This window comes from Poecilia reticulata, chromosome 10, assembly GCF_904066995.2.
Source record: "Poecilia reticulata chromosome 10, P_reticulata-male-v2, whole genome shotgun sequence".
In the NCBI taxonomy this organism is placed as follows: Eukaryota; Metazoa; Chordata; class Actinopteri; order Cyprinodontiformes; family Poeciliidae; genus Poecilia; species Poecilia reticulata.
Window position 1 is genome coordinate 18,467,425 of NC_088839.1, and position 16,436 is coordinate 18,483,860.

At 36.8% G+C, this 16,436-nt stretch overlaps 1 protein-coding gene across 2 annotated transcripts in view; it reads left to right on the top strand.

Annotated features, from left to right (window-relative positions):
• The first annotated feature begins 4,733 nt into the window (after positions 1-4,733).
• Positions 4,734-16,436, top strand: part of klhl4 (kelch-like family member 4) — a 38,259-nt gene continuing 26,556 nt past the window's right edge. The window contains exons 1-2 of one of the 2 annotated variants that reach the window (XM_081611599.1): positions 4,771-4,822; positions 15,374-15,860. In XM_081611599.1, coding sequence (XP_081467725.1) covers positions 15,409-15,860 — 452 coding nt within the window. In that variant the 5' untranslated portion in view covers positions 4,771-4,822; positions 15,374-15,408. Of the gene's footprint in view, positions 4,823-15,373; positions 15,861-16,436 lie in introns of both variants that reach the window. The other variant, XM_008420357.3, reaches the window with a different exon arrangement.

Here is a 16,436-nt window from a genome sequence, read left to right on the forward strand (position 1 = left end):
CCAGTTTGGTCCAAATTTGTGTTGAAATCAATCCAATTAATTCCCTTACAATATTCATGTATTCAGACTACAAATTCAACTCAGTACAGTCGAAATCATTTAATCATAAAAGATTAATTGGTATAAAACTGTTATGTGGATGATTGAATGAAGTCCATGACTTCTCTCCTCTAGAGCAAACATGTGGCTACAATGGTAAGGAATTACTCCATTTTAACAAGAACAACTTCCAGAGTAGAGCAAGTATATGGAGCCATCTGTTGTGACGGGTAGCCACCTAACAGGACAGAATGCCGACTGAAATAAAAACATACAAGCACGACTCCAGGAGCATTTCTACGAAAGAAAACAAACCATTAGAACTAGGTAGCATTAACAACATTAATATCTTTGAAAGAAACACACCCAAACAGGGAAGCTCCGAGCAGGAATAGTTGGAAAAATAAGAGAGTAAATAACTGCGTACCTCAATGGCTTCATACATACATAGACAAAGTTAAAGATGGGATTCTGATGGGGGTAAATATTATGAGAATTTCCATACAATAGAAATATACCACACAAAGTTTATAAATTACAGGCAAATTTCTAGTTCCTGTAATTGAAGATCCTTATCAAGTTTAACAAAATTCTGTAGCCTTCAGCATGTAAGATCACCTACTGAGAAAAGGATTGTCTTATGTTGCACTTTATTTCCCAATTCATATTTATTGTAAAGAAAAAATAGTATGCTCTTTCTGGCATCATATAGGGCAGCATTTAAACTGACTCAAAACCAGCTGGAAAAGGTTTGGACAGTAGAACTTAACATATGATGGGAGGGAGAGATTTCTATCTTGGTATAAACCCAGAGGAAATAACTGTTTTCATTTGGGGACAATAAGTTATTGGTCACTTGTCTCATGTAATATTTGTGGTTTCACCATTGTCTGAATGTTATTGACTATAGCACTAAAGTATATTATAATATGGAGAGTTTCACACATGTGCAAAGTTGATATCTCAATCTTTAAGAATTACAAAATCAAATCACCTGCACTCCTTATTTGTTGTGAAATAGTAAAATGAGAAAGTCTTACTTGGATAATATTTTTAATGAATAACTTAAGAAAAAAGACAAATAGCTTCAATTAAAATGATTTTTGGGATGTACGTATTTATGTTTATGTTAGTGTTTGACCTACATGTTGTGAGTCTGATATCGGTCACTCACTTTGTATTGCAGCTCTCTTTTCTACCAGGGTTTTTATTTTAGTGTGACAACCCAAGATCATCCCTCACCCCCCATTTAACCCTCTTCAAAAACTTCCTTGAAACACCTGCTCAGCAGTTAATGTAAATATTAATATTCAAGCCTTTAAATATGACACACTAAATCTTTCTTTGAAATCCATTGCTTTGTGGTCAACAATAAAATGCTAACTATTAGTAATGGGCCTGGTGGAGTGAATGACATTCATGAGGCTGGTGAAAACTATTATTGTATTTTCGACTTGCCATGGCCTCTCCTTGGCCTATTCAGAGAGGAAATGTGCTATATTGTCCATCAACCATTAACCAGGTAAACCAGAGACTATTCTCATATCAGTCCACTGCTGTTTCAGGTTGAAAACACGGCTATCAAAGCTACAAATCATATGCTAACTGCTGCTAACGTTATTCAGCGGAGCTGTAACTTGAGGAACATGTTAGAAAAATGTGCAATCACAATCCTGCAAATGAATTTAAACATAAGTTAAAATTAAACATTTCTTTACCTATTAGGTTGGATAAGTATTGCGCATCAGCATGCGGGTTCAGTTTTCGACATGAATCGACATGAATGAGGTCCGTCAGAATGAAGTCAGTAGATGTGTTAGGGGCATAGCGCCCTCAAAGCTGCGCGCTTGCGCAATTACATGCTACTCCCGCGTTCCACCGCATCACATGTTCTTGTGTATTTGGCAAATAATAATAATTTAAAAAAACAGGTTTTAATTCATAAAAATAAATATTTAATTTGAATCATTTTTACAGCATTGCAAGTGTGCCTATTTAAAAACGTCTTAATTCAATGTCAATTTTTAACATTCACTATAAAATATAAAATTCTGGATATAATAATAATAATAATAATAATAATAATAATAATAATAATAATAATAATAATAATAATAAGCAATTGTATTCATAATGCCCTTTCTATATCAAATTAAAATCTCAAATCAAATTAATTTGTGCAATTTTAAAGAGAAACATTATCTAATAAACCGACTGCACTGGAGGAATAGATAACATTAATTTAAAACAAACATTGATAGTGTGACAGTGGTGACACAAACTCCAACATTTTAATAAGATTATAAGAATAATAAGATGTAATAAGATGCATAGCAATTTTGATTAAGCTTTTTAGTGATAAAACTTCTTAATATATAACAGGATATATAGCAGATAGATTACAGTATAATAAATTGTCTTGTACATTTTTCTTCTTGATTGAGGTAAGGTCCTAAAGAATGGAACTTACCACAGAGTTGCCTGATTTTAATGCCTGTTTAAAAAGAATCTGACAGCCTAAACAAAAATTTGGCACAAGCTTAAATTGATCATAAATTAATGGTAAATGTTGCTAAAACCTACAAAACATTTAGCTTGACTTTGATTTTTAATTTTTCTCTTTCATCTTTTCCTAATATACTATACTGTAAACGATACAATATAGGATTTTTCAGCAAAGCAAAATGATCGACTCTGGACAAGTGATTCTGTGGGTGCTCGCATGTCATAAAACCATATTCACAAAATGAATAACACAAATACACAAAACATTGTATTTGTGCTAAAATGTCTTGCAGTATTAGCCACAATTATGTTTTAAAGCCTTTTACAATAAATGTGCATTTTTTTTAGTGGGACATGATTTTGCCAAAATCTTAAGAATGAATAGTACAATTTGTTCTGTACTATTTTCCAATGCAACACTTTGACAAGTGACTAAAAAGAGTTAAACAATGATTAATACTGTGCAGCCAAAGATAGGGCCCACAGGTACTTAAGCAGATCATCTATGTCATCACTAATGTTTCATGTGCAGGTGTTTTGCAGCTTAGCATATAGCCAGCTAAAGGGGCAACAGAGTTAAGAGAGGTAAGCACTGCTGACCCCTTATGGATAAACAAGTGGCCAAAGGCACATTTAAACATAGTTACTATCCCAAAGTTAAAAAAAACAAGTAATGCAGCTCTTTTAAGATGGAATGGCTGCTGTTTATCTGAGTAGAAGTACAAGGGGTGAAACTGGCCAAGATTTTGTTTCTTTTAAAAAATTAAAAAGATTTTTGTCTTTTTCATTTTAAGTGTGTAAACACATATATTAAAAGTAATGTAACAGGAATTACTGATGTGCTTGGATTCTTGTAATAACCCGTGGGACTTGTGCGCATACATTGGTGGTGATATTGTTTATGTTTTCTGAATTTTTATTTTCGATGAAGAGCATCCATCCTGCTGTCTTCAGTATAAACATTAACTAGGAAACAAGAAAGAGTTGAGCTGACACAAGGGAAAAAACAGTGCTGTGCCTGGCTAAGGGCCATGCAAGCTAGGCAGTAGATTGTCTACTTGTCTGCTTCATTCAATCTTATTATTCACTCACTAAACAACTAAGAATATTCATTCTTTATTAGATTGGGAGTCAGGAAGGACATCTCAGGAGCACCACTGTTCTAAGACACACTTTCATTATTGTGTCTTTAATCATGTGGCATTAATTGTAAATGATCAGTAAAACATATGAATAAATACCCTACTCCTATTCTGCCTATATAAAAGTAAGCCATTATGCAATGTTAAATTCTGGAATTGCCTTTCCCTCACTTTGATGCCCCAAGTTGCTGATCTTAGATGAGTGATGATCTACTTCTGCATCATGTTTTAGTTCTAATTTTTTATTTTATTTTTTTCAAAAGTGGTGCACTATTTGGGGTATTTACATTGATGTCAAGGGTTAGTTTTTCTCCACGTATAAGTCAAAAAAGTAAAATTAGCTTTAATTGGACCAGAGCATCTTATTTTATTAATGGTTTAAGATTAAGCATTTTTTTTCTAGGGCCAAATTCACACAAAACATTGAAAGATTTATAAACTTTCTCAAACGTTTCATGTGTGAATGGGTTGCTCATTCAGATAAGAACTTGTCACTTATTTTTAAACTATCAAAAATAATGTCAGCAATCGGTAACACTTACCTGCAATGGTAAAAATGAACATTTGTGTGTTGATGTTCAAACTTTGTCTCAAATTGAACATGTTTCATAAGTGGATAGCAATAGTGACTGAATTAAAAAACTATGATTTTTCAAAAACCTTTCTCAATACAACTAAAATAGTTGATCCCTAACCACAATATATTGCATATTGTTGAGTTCTCTTTTACACATTGACAGTGTGATGTCGTACTTAATACTTTCAGTTAGCTACATGATACATTTTTATTGACAAAGTCCTTAAAGTTACAATCGTCACTTCAAAGTCCTGCTTATATTAGGGTTTGCAGGATAATTCTTTGCAAAAGCAGTGTTGCTTGCAACACAGGATGTGTTTCCAGAGTTCCTGGTTCTTTGAATGCAATTGTTTTTCCAGTGCAGAGGAAGGAAACTAACAGGAGTTTCCTTTGAAAGAGGAAGGTGCCCACTTCCTTTCTGTTGAAGAAAAACATGTTTGTAGTGAAGGAGGGACGTGGGACAAGAATGAGTTGGAAAAAGACTCACAGAATCTGTTTGCCATTCATTCTAGCAACAAGTTCCAAACGGACGAGCGCATAGAACAAGACGGTTTTACTGGTAAGAAGACAGGTTGCTAAATCTAATTTAATGTTTTCAATTATTTCAAGTTAGTAGCTGTGTGTTGACATTTTTTACCTGTTACTGCAAAAAAAAAAAAAAAAGATAGTGCCAGAAGAGAGCTGAGCCAGCTGACTTCTTAGTTTTGTTCATTTGCCTCATTTTAATCACAGCATGGATTTGTGCTGAAGCATGGTCCTCATTATGCCTAGACATGTTGCTACTATTGATCCAGGAGCTACTGTTTGTTAGCGCATGATTTAAGACAACTCATAGATTCTTCTTTAGCGTGCGGATGACTGCATTTGTTATTTACTTGTTCACCACTCAATTAAGATACTTTATAAGACAATTAAATGGATGCCTAATCGACTGCAATATTTAAATTATGGATTATCTGTGCACATAGCTCTTTATGTGTTTCTAAATACTGTGTATGAGCACTTCAATTTTGGTGTTTTTTTTGTTTTTCGTTGATGTTAGCTGCAGAGCTGTGATTTCTTAGTCCTTGCCTAACTAAGCTGGGAGAATCGTGTGGTTTTGACAGGTCTGTCTTTCATTGTCTCACAAAGGATTTAGTCAATAATCGTGCAAGGATCATGCAGTTGTGGCTGAGCACGGGGGGGGATTCCGTTCATGTTTTATGTATTTCACACATCCTCAGAACAATCCAACCTAGTAATTAATGCACGAAATAAACAATCATAATGCCTGTTGAGAATGGAATGGAAAGGTGTGGATTTTGTAATTATGCTGCCTTTTTAACGGATTTCATAGCAGTGATATGTAGGGTTCATCTGTCTTGCATGCTCCAGGAATATCTATCAGGGCATGGAGGTGTGTTCACTGGGGAGGCAGACGTTAGACGATAATATGGTTTACCGAAACCACCCTGACATCTTGTACCACATCTGTTGTGGAGCAGGCAGATGGTGTCCTTGACTCCTAGAACAATTGAAGAGCATTGTGTAATAGCTTTTTACTATTCATAAAGTCATATGTTACTACAATTGACTTTTTAAAATGGAGCAGTCAAACTTGATTTCTAGGGAGTGTTCAATTGTGCTTTCTTTAATAAGTTATTCTGTAGTGCTGGTAAGGTTTTGTGTTAAATTGTTGCTAAAAAATGAATTCTAAACATATTCTAAATGCAGTTCAACATTATATTTTGTTCAATGATGATTTTAAAATTGCACACAGGACTTATGGTTTTCTTTCAACAACATCTTTCTCCCATCAGAACTGTCAATCTCTTCTGTTTCTCCAGCCTTCTTGATAGTTTTATTTAATTACTGCTCCTAGTATCCTGCCTGTTTGGATGGGTGATCTTATATTTTAAGGTTTGTAGTTGTGCCATAGTTTTTATTTTATTTTAAATAGACTAACCTTAGCATTGTGAGCTATTCAAAGATTGGGAAACTGTTTGAAAACCTTTGATCTACTCTCTGACTTGTCTGATGCTTTCGTTGGTCTTTGTGACACTCTTTGTTAGTTACAGTAATTTTCAGACATTTACAGAGCAAATGTATTTGTAACAAGATTAAAAACACACAGGAGGGCAATTTTTTATGATGTAGGCAAATGGTTATACTAGATTTTATTAGGGTACATCAGAAAAGGGGTTGAATGCACATGCACACCTTCCTGATTTTCCTGATTTAACATTTTTGGTTGGAACATTACAAAACTGGATGGCTTTAAGAAGCAGGTATACTTGCCAGGCAATGTTCCACTGAAAGATTTGTTTTGAAATCATTTTAGGAGCAGTTGTTCTTGTAGCCAGATGTATTCAGCCCAAACATAAAGCAACAGAAATGTTAGTTGTATTAGTCTTAGTTGTAGTTAGTTATGTGAAATTCAAAAAGAAAAAGAAACCCTCCCAACTCTTTTACAGGCAATTTCTCATCAGACTTCAGATTTATCTAACACAAAATGGAGCAAATATACAGTTGGTGCATAAAATATATTAAAAATAATTTTTAGGCTAATGTTTGGTTTGTACTTTTTTTTGTAAAATCATAGCCAGTCATTTATGTTTTTGAAAGGCAGAAATTGCTGTTGGAGTCCAAATCTTTTGTTGGAAGTGAAGTGGGCGAATTACAGTTGTTTTGATATCAGCTCTTTCACTCACGTTAGTCCTGAAGGAGGAGATCAAGGAGAAAACAAATCAGGCTGTGTTTAGATTCATGCTTGAATTCACAGGATTAAAAGTTGAAGTCTAAAAATTAAGAGTGTGGAACTGTTTTGAAGAACGAAGGTGGGATTTTTGTAACTCCTATGCAGTTTGTCCTTAAGAGAAATGTCTCAACAAGGAGCTTTGAAATGAGGAATGGTGAGTCTCAGTGTAGTACATTTTCACTACTTATTTAATATTAATGCCACAATTTTTACAGAATAAAATATACCCTTATTCAATTTATTTCTTAAATTAGCCATGCTTTCGATTAAGAGACATGCTCCCAAATGATCTGAACGGCACTGTTTTCTCTGTGCTTTATACTTTGAAGCTGAGAGTTTAGCTTTTGTACGATGGAGCAGTATTAAGTTAAAGCTGCGGATAAATGTCAAAAACAAATAGAGACAGTTTTCTGATGCTCTGACTGTGAAACAGGCAGCTTACTGACCTTGAAGGTTCATCAGTATGTAGCTTTCAATTGTAAGCGCTGGGGCTTTCAAGAAAGGGACCGAAAGAGAATATTTTTTCTGCATGGCTACCTCACATTGAGACGTTCCCCCCATGGGATTCTGTTTGATGTGTGACTAACAGACTGCACAGATGTGTGCTGGTGTGAAATTAATTTCCTTTTGCCTTTGACGGGGTGAGTTTATGTCTGTGTGTTTTTGAAAGACACGGTCGTGTCTCACAGCTTATCTGTTTATGAATATATATGCATGAATATAGAGATGATCAAATCCAAGATTTTTTGGCTTACATTAAATGATGATGCCTAACTGCCTGGATCCAATGTGTTCTTGGATCCAGAACACATTAACGCTATGATACAGAGCTGCTACACCTGTGTGCAGATTTCTGAGACCAAGGGGGATGAGGACATGATGGACTTCCAAACCTGCAGTATCTTAAAAAGTCTCCTGCTTCAACTCTTTAGTTTTAATGAAGGTACAAAAATTGATCTAATAAAGCCCTATAGTAATTCACAAACACATCTTCATGACAAGCTTTTACGCTCTGAAAGGTATTAATTATTCAACAGTGTAAATTAGAGAATACGAGGAGCGCCACAAAACAACTCAATACAACAAAGGTTTTCTTTTAGTCCAATGAAGACAAGAACACTTGATTGTCAAAGTTTCAAACTGTTTTCAACAATTGGCACCATGTAAACAGCCTTTCCATGTAACTTCTAGATTGTAAATGGGTGTACCTACCTTGTGTCTGTTAACGATAGCAAAAATTGACCAGGAATAATTCAAGTCAACTCCCAGATCATGCTGGAAGCAAGATTTTCTTTTAGCTGAGTTGAACAAGAGGGCAATGGCCAGGCTAGTTTTCATGTTATCTGCTAGATATCATAGTTGGCTCCCTTCTGAGATAACTTCTCTGTGACATAACTTAAGCTGCTCTAGATGCTTACACAAAACATATAAAAATGCATTTCTTTTGTGTCTATTTCTTTTTGAAAACAATAACATCTCTGAAGAAAGCGATGCTGCACAGCATGGGACTTACCCTGCAGCAGCAATGCCCACTGACAGAATCCTTTCATATTATGCTTCACCATATGTGTAACCTGCCCAGTAAAAAAGAAGTTACTTTAGATTTGTTGTTGTTGAGGGAAGCTAAACATTTTAATATTAAAGCAGGCACAAATGTTTTGGGCTATTACCTGAAATATCCATAATATAATCAGCTCCACTTGATATATACTTGACATATATATCAAGTACATATATGTATATAAATACTTTGATGGCGTATGACTGATCCTGGTCCTGCTGGAGGTCTTTTTCTGACAAAAGGACTTGCTTCTTTCTACCCTCGTCTCATGCTTGCTCAAGGTAAATGGTGATGCCAAGTTAAGCACTCGATCCTTGGGGCTGTTTTATAATTGGCATTGTAAGTCGAATATGATGATAGCTTACTAAAATGCATAGAATTATATTTTATAAATTTTGATTTGAATCAGTTTATCTGACTGGATTGATCTGATTGCATGTTTCTGTACAGAAATTGAACCTGCTTTTCTTGTAAAGTGAATTAATGCAAAAATACCGTCTGAGATATTGGATAGAACGGTGGAATCAGCAAGATGTTTGTTCCAAGGATGACATGAACCAGATTCCAGATACCAGTATTGGATCTGCTCAATCCCACCAACCTTATGAGTTTATGTTAATTGTTTTGAAGGTTCTTTGCTTTGTTATGATGTGACCTCATCATCCTGGCTCCATGATACTCCACCTTCTCCGAGCAGCAGGAGCAGGCAATCAAGTTATCACTCAAATACACAGAAACCTACAACTACCCACACAGAGCAGAAGTAAAGGAGTATAGGAAGGGCTTAAGAGATCTTCTCATTGAGATTCCAGGATATATGTGCCTGTTTCTGACAGAACGTGTGCAGAGTGTGTTACTGTGTGCATAGAAAAGACAAGCAGAATGTGTGAGAGAGAGCAAAAGAGATTTTTGATTTTTTAAAACCTCATTTATTCACACAGTAGTGATCCAGAAAATATTCAATACAATTTTAGATCAACACATCCATAAATGAAAGTTCAGAATTATATATATTGAATAAAACACCTTCATAGTCCCAAATATTCTGAAAAATATTTAGTTCGTCCATTTTTAGATAATATTTGAATTCTAACATAACTCTTGCTCTAACCATACCCTTAAAGAGCTTTACACAATCAGTATTCTGTCCATTATTGACTTTGAATTTTCTACTCAAATAAATTGCAAGCTTTGCTTGACCAAGAAAAAATTTAACAATCGTCCAATTTTCTTCTTTCCTTTGCCATATAGAAAACCAAAAATAAAGGACTGTTCTGTAAAATTTTCTCCAAGTAATTTCCAAATATCTCTTAGTAAAGTAAATAAATCCATTATTCTGAAACACTGTACAAAACAATGAAAGATTGTTTCTCTTAATAAACAAAAGGGACATTTGTCTGAAACACCAGGATTAATAATGGAAACAAAAGCATTAACTGCAATGACACCATGCAAGATTCTCCATTGTAAGTCACCAACATTTTTAGTCAATGGTGGTTTATAAAGTAACCCCCATGCAGGTTTCACCTCAAGACCAACTTTAAAAAAATCCCTCCAAGGAGTATCTTTTTATCTTTTAGCTTTACTTTGTTCAAAGCTTTAACACATTTCATATATATTACCTTTCCACTCACAGAATCAAAGAGTTTCCATTCATTTTTTTCTTTCTCTAAAAAATGTCCAGGACATTCCAAGTCTTTCAGTTGTGCTTTAAAACACAGCTTAAAGAAAGGATCTTCTTCGTCCGGTGTTAGACGTCCATCGAACCATCCCTTTATGAGTCTTTTGTCTTCTTCTGACAACATTCGCCTAAACATTGTCAGCATCATTCCTACAGTTCTTACAGAGTGCATCTCCAATCTTCGAGCCAACGAAACAACATCATCCATTTCAGTTCCAACAAGTTCGAGCAGATGTTTCAATGTGACCACCCCTTTTCTCATCAACAGTTCAGAGATCATGGCCATGTTGTCCCAAGCTGAACCCAAACGAGATCCCTTGAGGACAGGTTCCAATAATAACCAGTTTAAAGATGTGGATGCTCCAACTCTCTTCATTTCCATGAGGGTCCAAGATTTTAGCACACTGACATAAAAAGATGATAAGCACTTTAAACTATATTTTGAAAAATCAACAATAAACAAAGTTTTACCAAAACCTAAATTACCAACTTTTGAAAAAATCCATTCTGTAACTTGTTTCCACAAAACATTTTGTTCACCATACAAAAAACTCTGTACAAACTGTAGTCTGAAGGCTGCCTTCCTACTTTCTAAATGAATCAAACCTTGCCCTCCTTCTTCCTTTGGTAAAAACAAAACACTCTGAGGGACCCAATGTAGTCTGTCCCAAAAGAAATTTAAAATGATAGTCTGTAGTTTTATCAAAAAACCTGGTGGAGGTTCCAAACAGATAAACGATGCCACAAAGTCGAAGCAGCCAGATTATTAATAATTAGTGTACGGCCCCTGTAAGACAATCGTGGCAAAAGCCAGTGCCATTTCTTTAACCTACCTTCCATCAGTTCAATAAAGCCTTCCCAATTTTTCATTACCTCTATTTGATTCCCCAGGTAAACACCCAAATATTTAAAACCATTTTTCAGCCACCTTAATTCGCCAGGTAATTTAGGTTCTTGTGTTGTCCACTTACCAACTAACAAAGCTTTGCTTTTGCTCCAATTAACTTTGGATGAAGAAATGTTGGCAAAACACTCAATAATTTTAGTTAAAGTAAAAACATCTGACTCTTCTATGATTACCACAATAATATCGTCTGCATATGCAGAAAGTTGAAAAGGTAGAGAAACTTCATTTATCTTTACCCCCTGCAACCTTTTCCTGATTTGACACAACAAAGGTTCAATACTCAACGAATACAACATTCCTGACATTGCACAACCTTGGCGAATACCTCGCTTTACGTTAAAAGGTGCACTTAAACCACCATTGACTTTCAGTACACTTTCAATGTCACAATAGAGGGTTTTAATCATGGCAATGAAACTAAGGGAGAAACCAAAAGCTCTCAAACTATTCCATAAATATTGGTGCTCCACTCGATCAAATGCCTTTTCTTGGTCAATAGAAATCAGACCAAGGTTTAAACCCAATAAATTAGAGACATCCAAATAGTCTCGAATTAATGTTATATTATCTCTAATTGATCTGCCAGGGATGCAGTAGGACTGATCGACATGTATAACTTTATCGATCACTTTTCTTAGTCTGGACGCCAACACTTTTGAGAAGATCTTGTAATCAGTACACAATAGACTGATAGGTCTCCAGTTCCTTATTTCATACAGATCACCCTTCTTAGGGAGAAGAGTGAGCACAGCTCTGCGACAGCTAAGGGGTAACATTCCCCTTGCCACACTGTTATTGAGGACTTCCAACAGATCTTCAGCCAGCACAGGCCAACACCATTTATAAAACTCTACAGGCAAACCGTCTATTCCTGGAGCTTTTCCATTCTCCATGCTCTGCAGCGCCTCCTGCAGTTCTTCCAACGTCAGAGCATGCTCCAAGATGACATTGTCTTGGTCTGACACCTTTGGCAAATCATTGAGAAACTCTTTTGTCATCTCAGAATCTTCTGTAAGCTCACTGGCATATAATGTTGAAAAAAAGTCCACAGCTCTTTTCCGCAGTTCGGTGGGCTCTGTTAATTCTTTTCCATCTTCAGAGCGAATGCAATGAATGAGACGATTTTGTCCATTTTTCTTCTCCAAACTGAAGAAAAATTTAGAGGGAGCATCCATTTCAGAGATACTTTTAAAACGTGAACGTACCAGAGCTCCCTGCGCTCTGAGCCCAAGCAGATCAGACAAAACAGATTTTTTCCTTTTGAGAGCCTGAAAATGGCCTCGATTTTCTGTGGACTCACAAAAACCCTGAAGATCCACAATTTCAGTCTCTAATTCCTCAATAGATTTTACCAATTCTCTTGTAACATTGAAAGTGTATTGATTACAAAACTGCTGAATTTTAATTTTACCAATATCCCACCACTGCTGTACAGACGTAAATTGACATTTCATAAGTCTCCACTGCTTCCAAAAAAATAAAAAACCTTTTTTAAAACAACCATCATTTAACAAAACAGTATTGAAATGCCAATATGCACTTTTAGGTTTTAAGTTATTAATAAACACATTCCCTATAATCATAGAATGATCAGAAAAACCCACTGGACATAAAACACATGATTTAAATATTTGCAATTGGTGCCCAAAACAATAGAACCTGTCTAATCTTGCCAAAGTAATATAGTTCTCTTTACAGTGAGCCCAGGAATACTGCCTTATCTTTCCATTTTTAGATCGCCACACGTCAGCTAAATCATATGTTTCAATAATGCGTTTCAATTTCTTCCTTGACTGCATATGTGGCTCCAAATGATTCCTATCTATGTCATCTATTGTACAATTAAAATCACCTCCCAAAATTAGATAATCTGTTGACACACATTTTAATAGTGTATCTGCCAACTTTTCTAAAAAAACACAACGTTCACTTGGAGTTGCGGGAGCATATACATTCAGTAAAATAAATGTTATCTTTTCATACTTAACAGTAACTTTTAACAATCTTCCAGTTACAACATCTTCAGTTTCAATAGAAAATGGAAGAAAGTTTCTTGAGAAAAGAATAGCTACTCCAGCACTTAGTGAAGTTTTATGACTCAAAACAAGATTTCCATCCCATTCTTTCTTCCAATCAACCTCATTTTCTACATCACTATGAGTTTCTTGAGCAAAAGCTATATCAATGCATTTAGATTTTAAAAGTTCAAAATACACAGCTCTTTTTCTCACATCCCTTGCACCATTAAGGTTTAAAGATGAGATTTTAAATCTACTCATAACACAAAAAAGGATCCAAAGGAAGAAAAAAGAAATACTAACTTTCATGAAACTCCCTACATTTGAGCTCTAACTTTTTGCACCAGTTTTCGAAGTCTATAAACTTCAGTGTCTATTAACCCATCAGAAGTCCTTTGTCTCATTAACCATTTAGCTGAGTCAACAAACAGTTTTTTGTTTGGAAAAAAATCCTCTATAACAACATCCCATTTTCCTTTTGTCACTTCCAAAAACCTTCTAATCTGCTCTAGACTGTATCCATTAGTACTCTGGCCATCAGGAATAGAGGAATCAGATTCTCTATTGCTATCAGAATCAGATAAAACCTCCGAATCACTTTCTTTCCCACTCTTTTCTTTCAACTGAGTTTTCTTAGGTTTTACCCCTTTAGCTTGTCTAGATTTTCTTTTAGTGTTTGGTATTTTAAAAACACTTTCCTCGTCCCTGATCAAATTCCCTCCACTATGAACTAAGTCATCAACATCCATTTCTTCCTGCAGTCCTTCTTGTGTAGTCATTTGACTCCCTATACTCTCTTCAGGGGAAGTAATGACATCTTCAATGTCACGTTCTGAAACATTCGACTGTTTTTGGTCTCTTGTTGAAACTTCCTCCCCAGGGTTAGATTCTTGAGCTCCTTCCCCAGCATCAGCCACCGGTTCTCCTTCCCCAGCGGCAGCCGCAGAAGTTCCCTCCCCAGCTGTGCCCACTGTTGCTCCATTCATAATGTCTGCTGATGTCCCTGGCTCTGGATTTTCATTAACCGGAACAGTCCCTTTTTGAACCTTTTCAGGGCAATTACGAACCGAATGTCCCTCCTGGTTACACCCAAAACACTTCATTGTTTCAGTTGTTGCAAAGATAGTGTAATCAAAGCCGTCAACTTTAAATTTCATCACTATGCTCAGTTCCTCAATATCATTTTTTAGAATCATAAACACTTGTCTTCTAAATGAAACAACGTGTTTCAGCTTTGCTGATTTGCATCCCGACGGGAGCATTTTCATTGCCGACACGATCTGACCGTGACGTGACAATTCTTTCAACAACACTTCATCACTGATGAAAGGTGGCAAATTAGACAGGATGATCTTCTTAGCAGGGTTCATTAAAGGGAAAACAGTAGTTTGCGTATTTCTCAAAACAATTCCCCTCTCGACTACGCTGTTCACCTTATCGATCGAGTCCAAAAAAATAACCACTGCATTATTCATCCTGGACGCTGCCTTCACACTTTCACACCCAACAACTTCCCCAACAGCTAAACCACACTCCTCAACCGAAAAATCCACGCCAACTGGTATTTTAATACCATGCCGACGTGAAAGGCTCCTAAAGCCTGCAGCGCCGTAACTTTTCCCGGCCATCGCACCGAGCTAAAAGCTTGGCGCGGCCGAAAAAAAGACACTATTGTGACACCAGTGAAGACAGATCGTGTTAAAAGTGTGAAACAAGTGAATCACCACTGTAGAAGGTGAAGATCAAACCTTTAGAACACCTCACACTCGTTCTCCTTTCACTCCACACATGCAGCAGACGCTCACACATGCGCACTCGAGAGAGAGAGAGAGAGAGAGAGGGAGAGGGAGAAAGCGAAACAGAGGAGGCACAGGGGTGGGAGGGTAGATCATGCATGTGCATTATCTCAGCTCCAGCGGCACAGCAGCAGCAAACAGAAACAGCAGCAGCACAGGGGGGAAGGAGAGAAAGAGAAAGACAGGAGGGAGAGTCTGAGGGAGGGTTGTAGTCTCAGGCAAAGGAACAAAAGCTGCAGAGAGTAGCGTTCCATCTACGCTAAAAAGACCAACGGTGGTGTTTTACAAAGAGGAGGAGGTGGTCATGATAATAGTGAGACCGTAACGGAACAGAAGAGGCACACTGAAATCAGTGCAGACTGAAAGCAAGGCTCTTCTCCTCTTTGCTCTCCATGTTTTTGGGGACTCAGCATACCACCGCCTGCGTCTCCAAACCCAGAAGAGGATGTCTGTGTCAGGGAAGAAGGAGTTTGATGTGAAACAGATCCTCAGGCTCCGTTGGCGCTGGTTCAGCCATTCATCTCAAGGTTCTGCTGGTGGTGGAGGTGGCAGTGTGGGAAGCTACATCCAGCAGGATGGCCTGGACCACAGAGGAACTCCTGTCCAGGGACGGCTGAAGAGCCACTCACGGGAAAGGGGCATCGGAGGATTGAGGAAGACCAGCAGTCCTGTGCACAGCGTCATGTCGCAAACGCCAGGGCCAACACCTGTCTATGTCAGGACAGGTCATCAGTCGTGGCATCATCAACCAAACACCATCCAGGGCCTCCAGGTCAACGAGGAGTATCCAAAGAGCATTTCCTCTCCCAGCGCAATGAGGAAAGAGGAAACAAACTCTGGCCAGGAAGAAATGATAAGCAGCACAGAGGAACCTGCAGAGGTGGAAGCCAGAGACAGGTATGACTACTGATGGGTGCCAGTAAGTTTGGAGGCAGATGCTGCTATGCCTCATTTGTCCCTTTATATTATGCATGAAAATAGGCAAAGATTTTATTTCCTTTTTCTTTCTTATGTGAAGAAACAAGTTAGCTTCAAAATAAAAATGTTATCTTAAGAAAAAAGTCTGAACCCTAAGGCAACGTCAATTCTAAAAAAATCTAAATGTTTTCATTTGCTAAATAAATTTTAAGTAAATATTGCTTAAATCTCAATGTCGCATTTCTTAGTCAAGTCAGACAAAACTGCTTTTTGATGTTTTAGTGCTAAACCACATTAATATCCTTCAAATAAGCTAAATGAGGTCTACCTGCACAATATGCTTTCTGTATCTTTTGCTAGTCGGCTAACATCATGGCTCACCTGAGAACAGCTATTCCTTACTGTCCACAGCATGTTAGGCAGGGTAAACCAATAAAACACCTTTTTAATTATTTACAGCGGGGGCCTTTTCTGCTTCCTTTTTCATTTTGTGGCCTGGATCACACTGTGAGTGCTTCTTCGCATTATTCCTATAAGCACTTCATTTTTTTACAC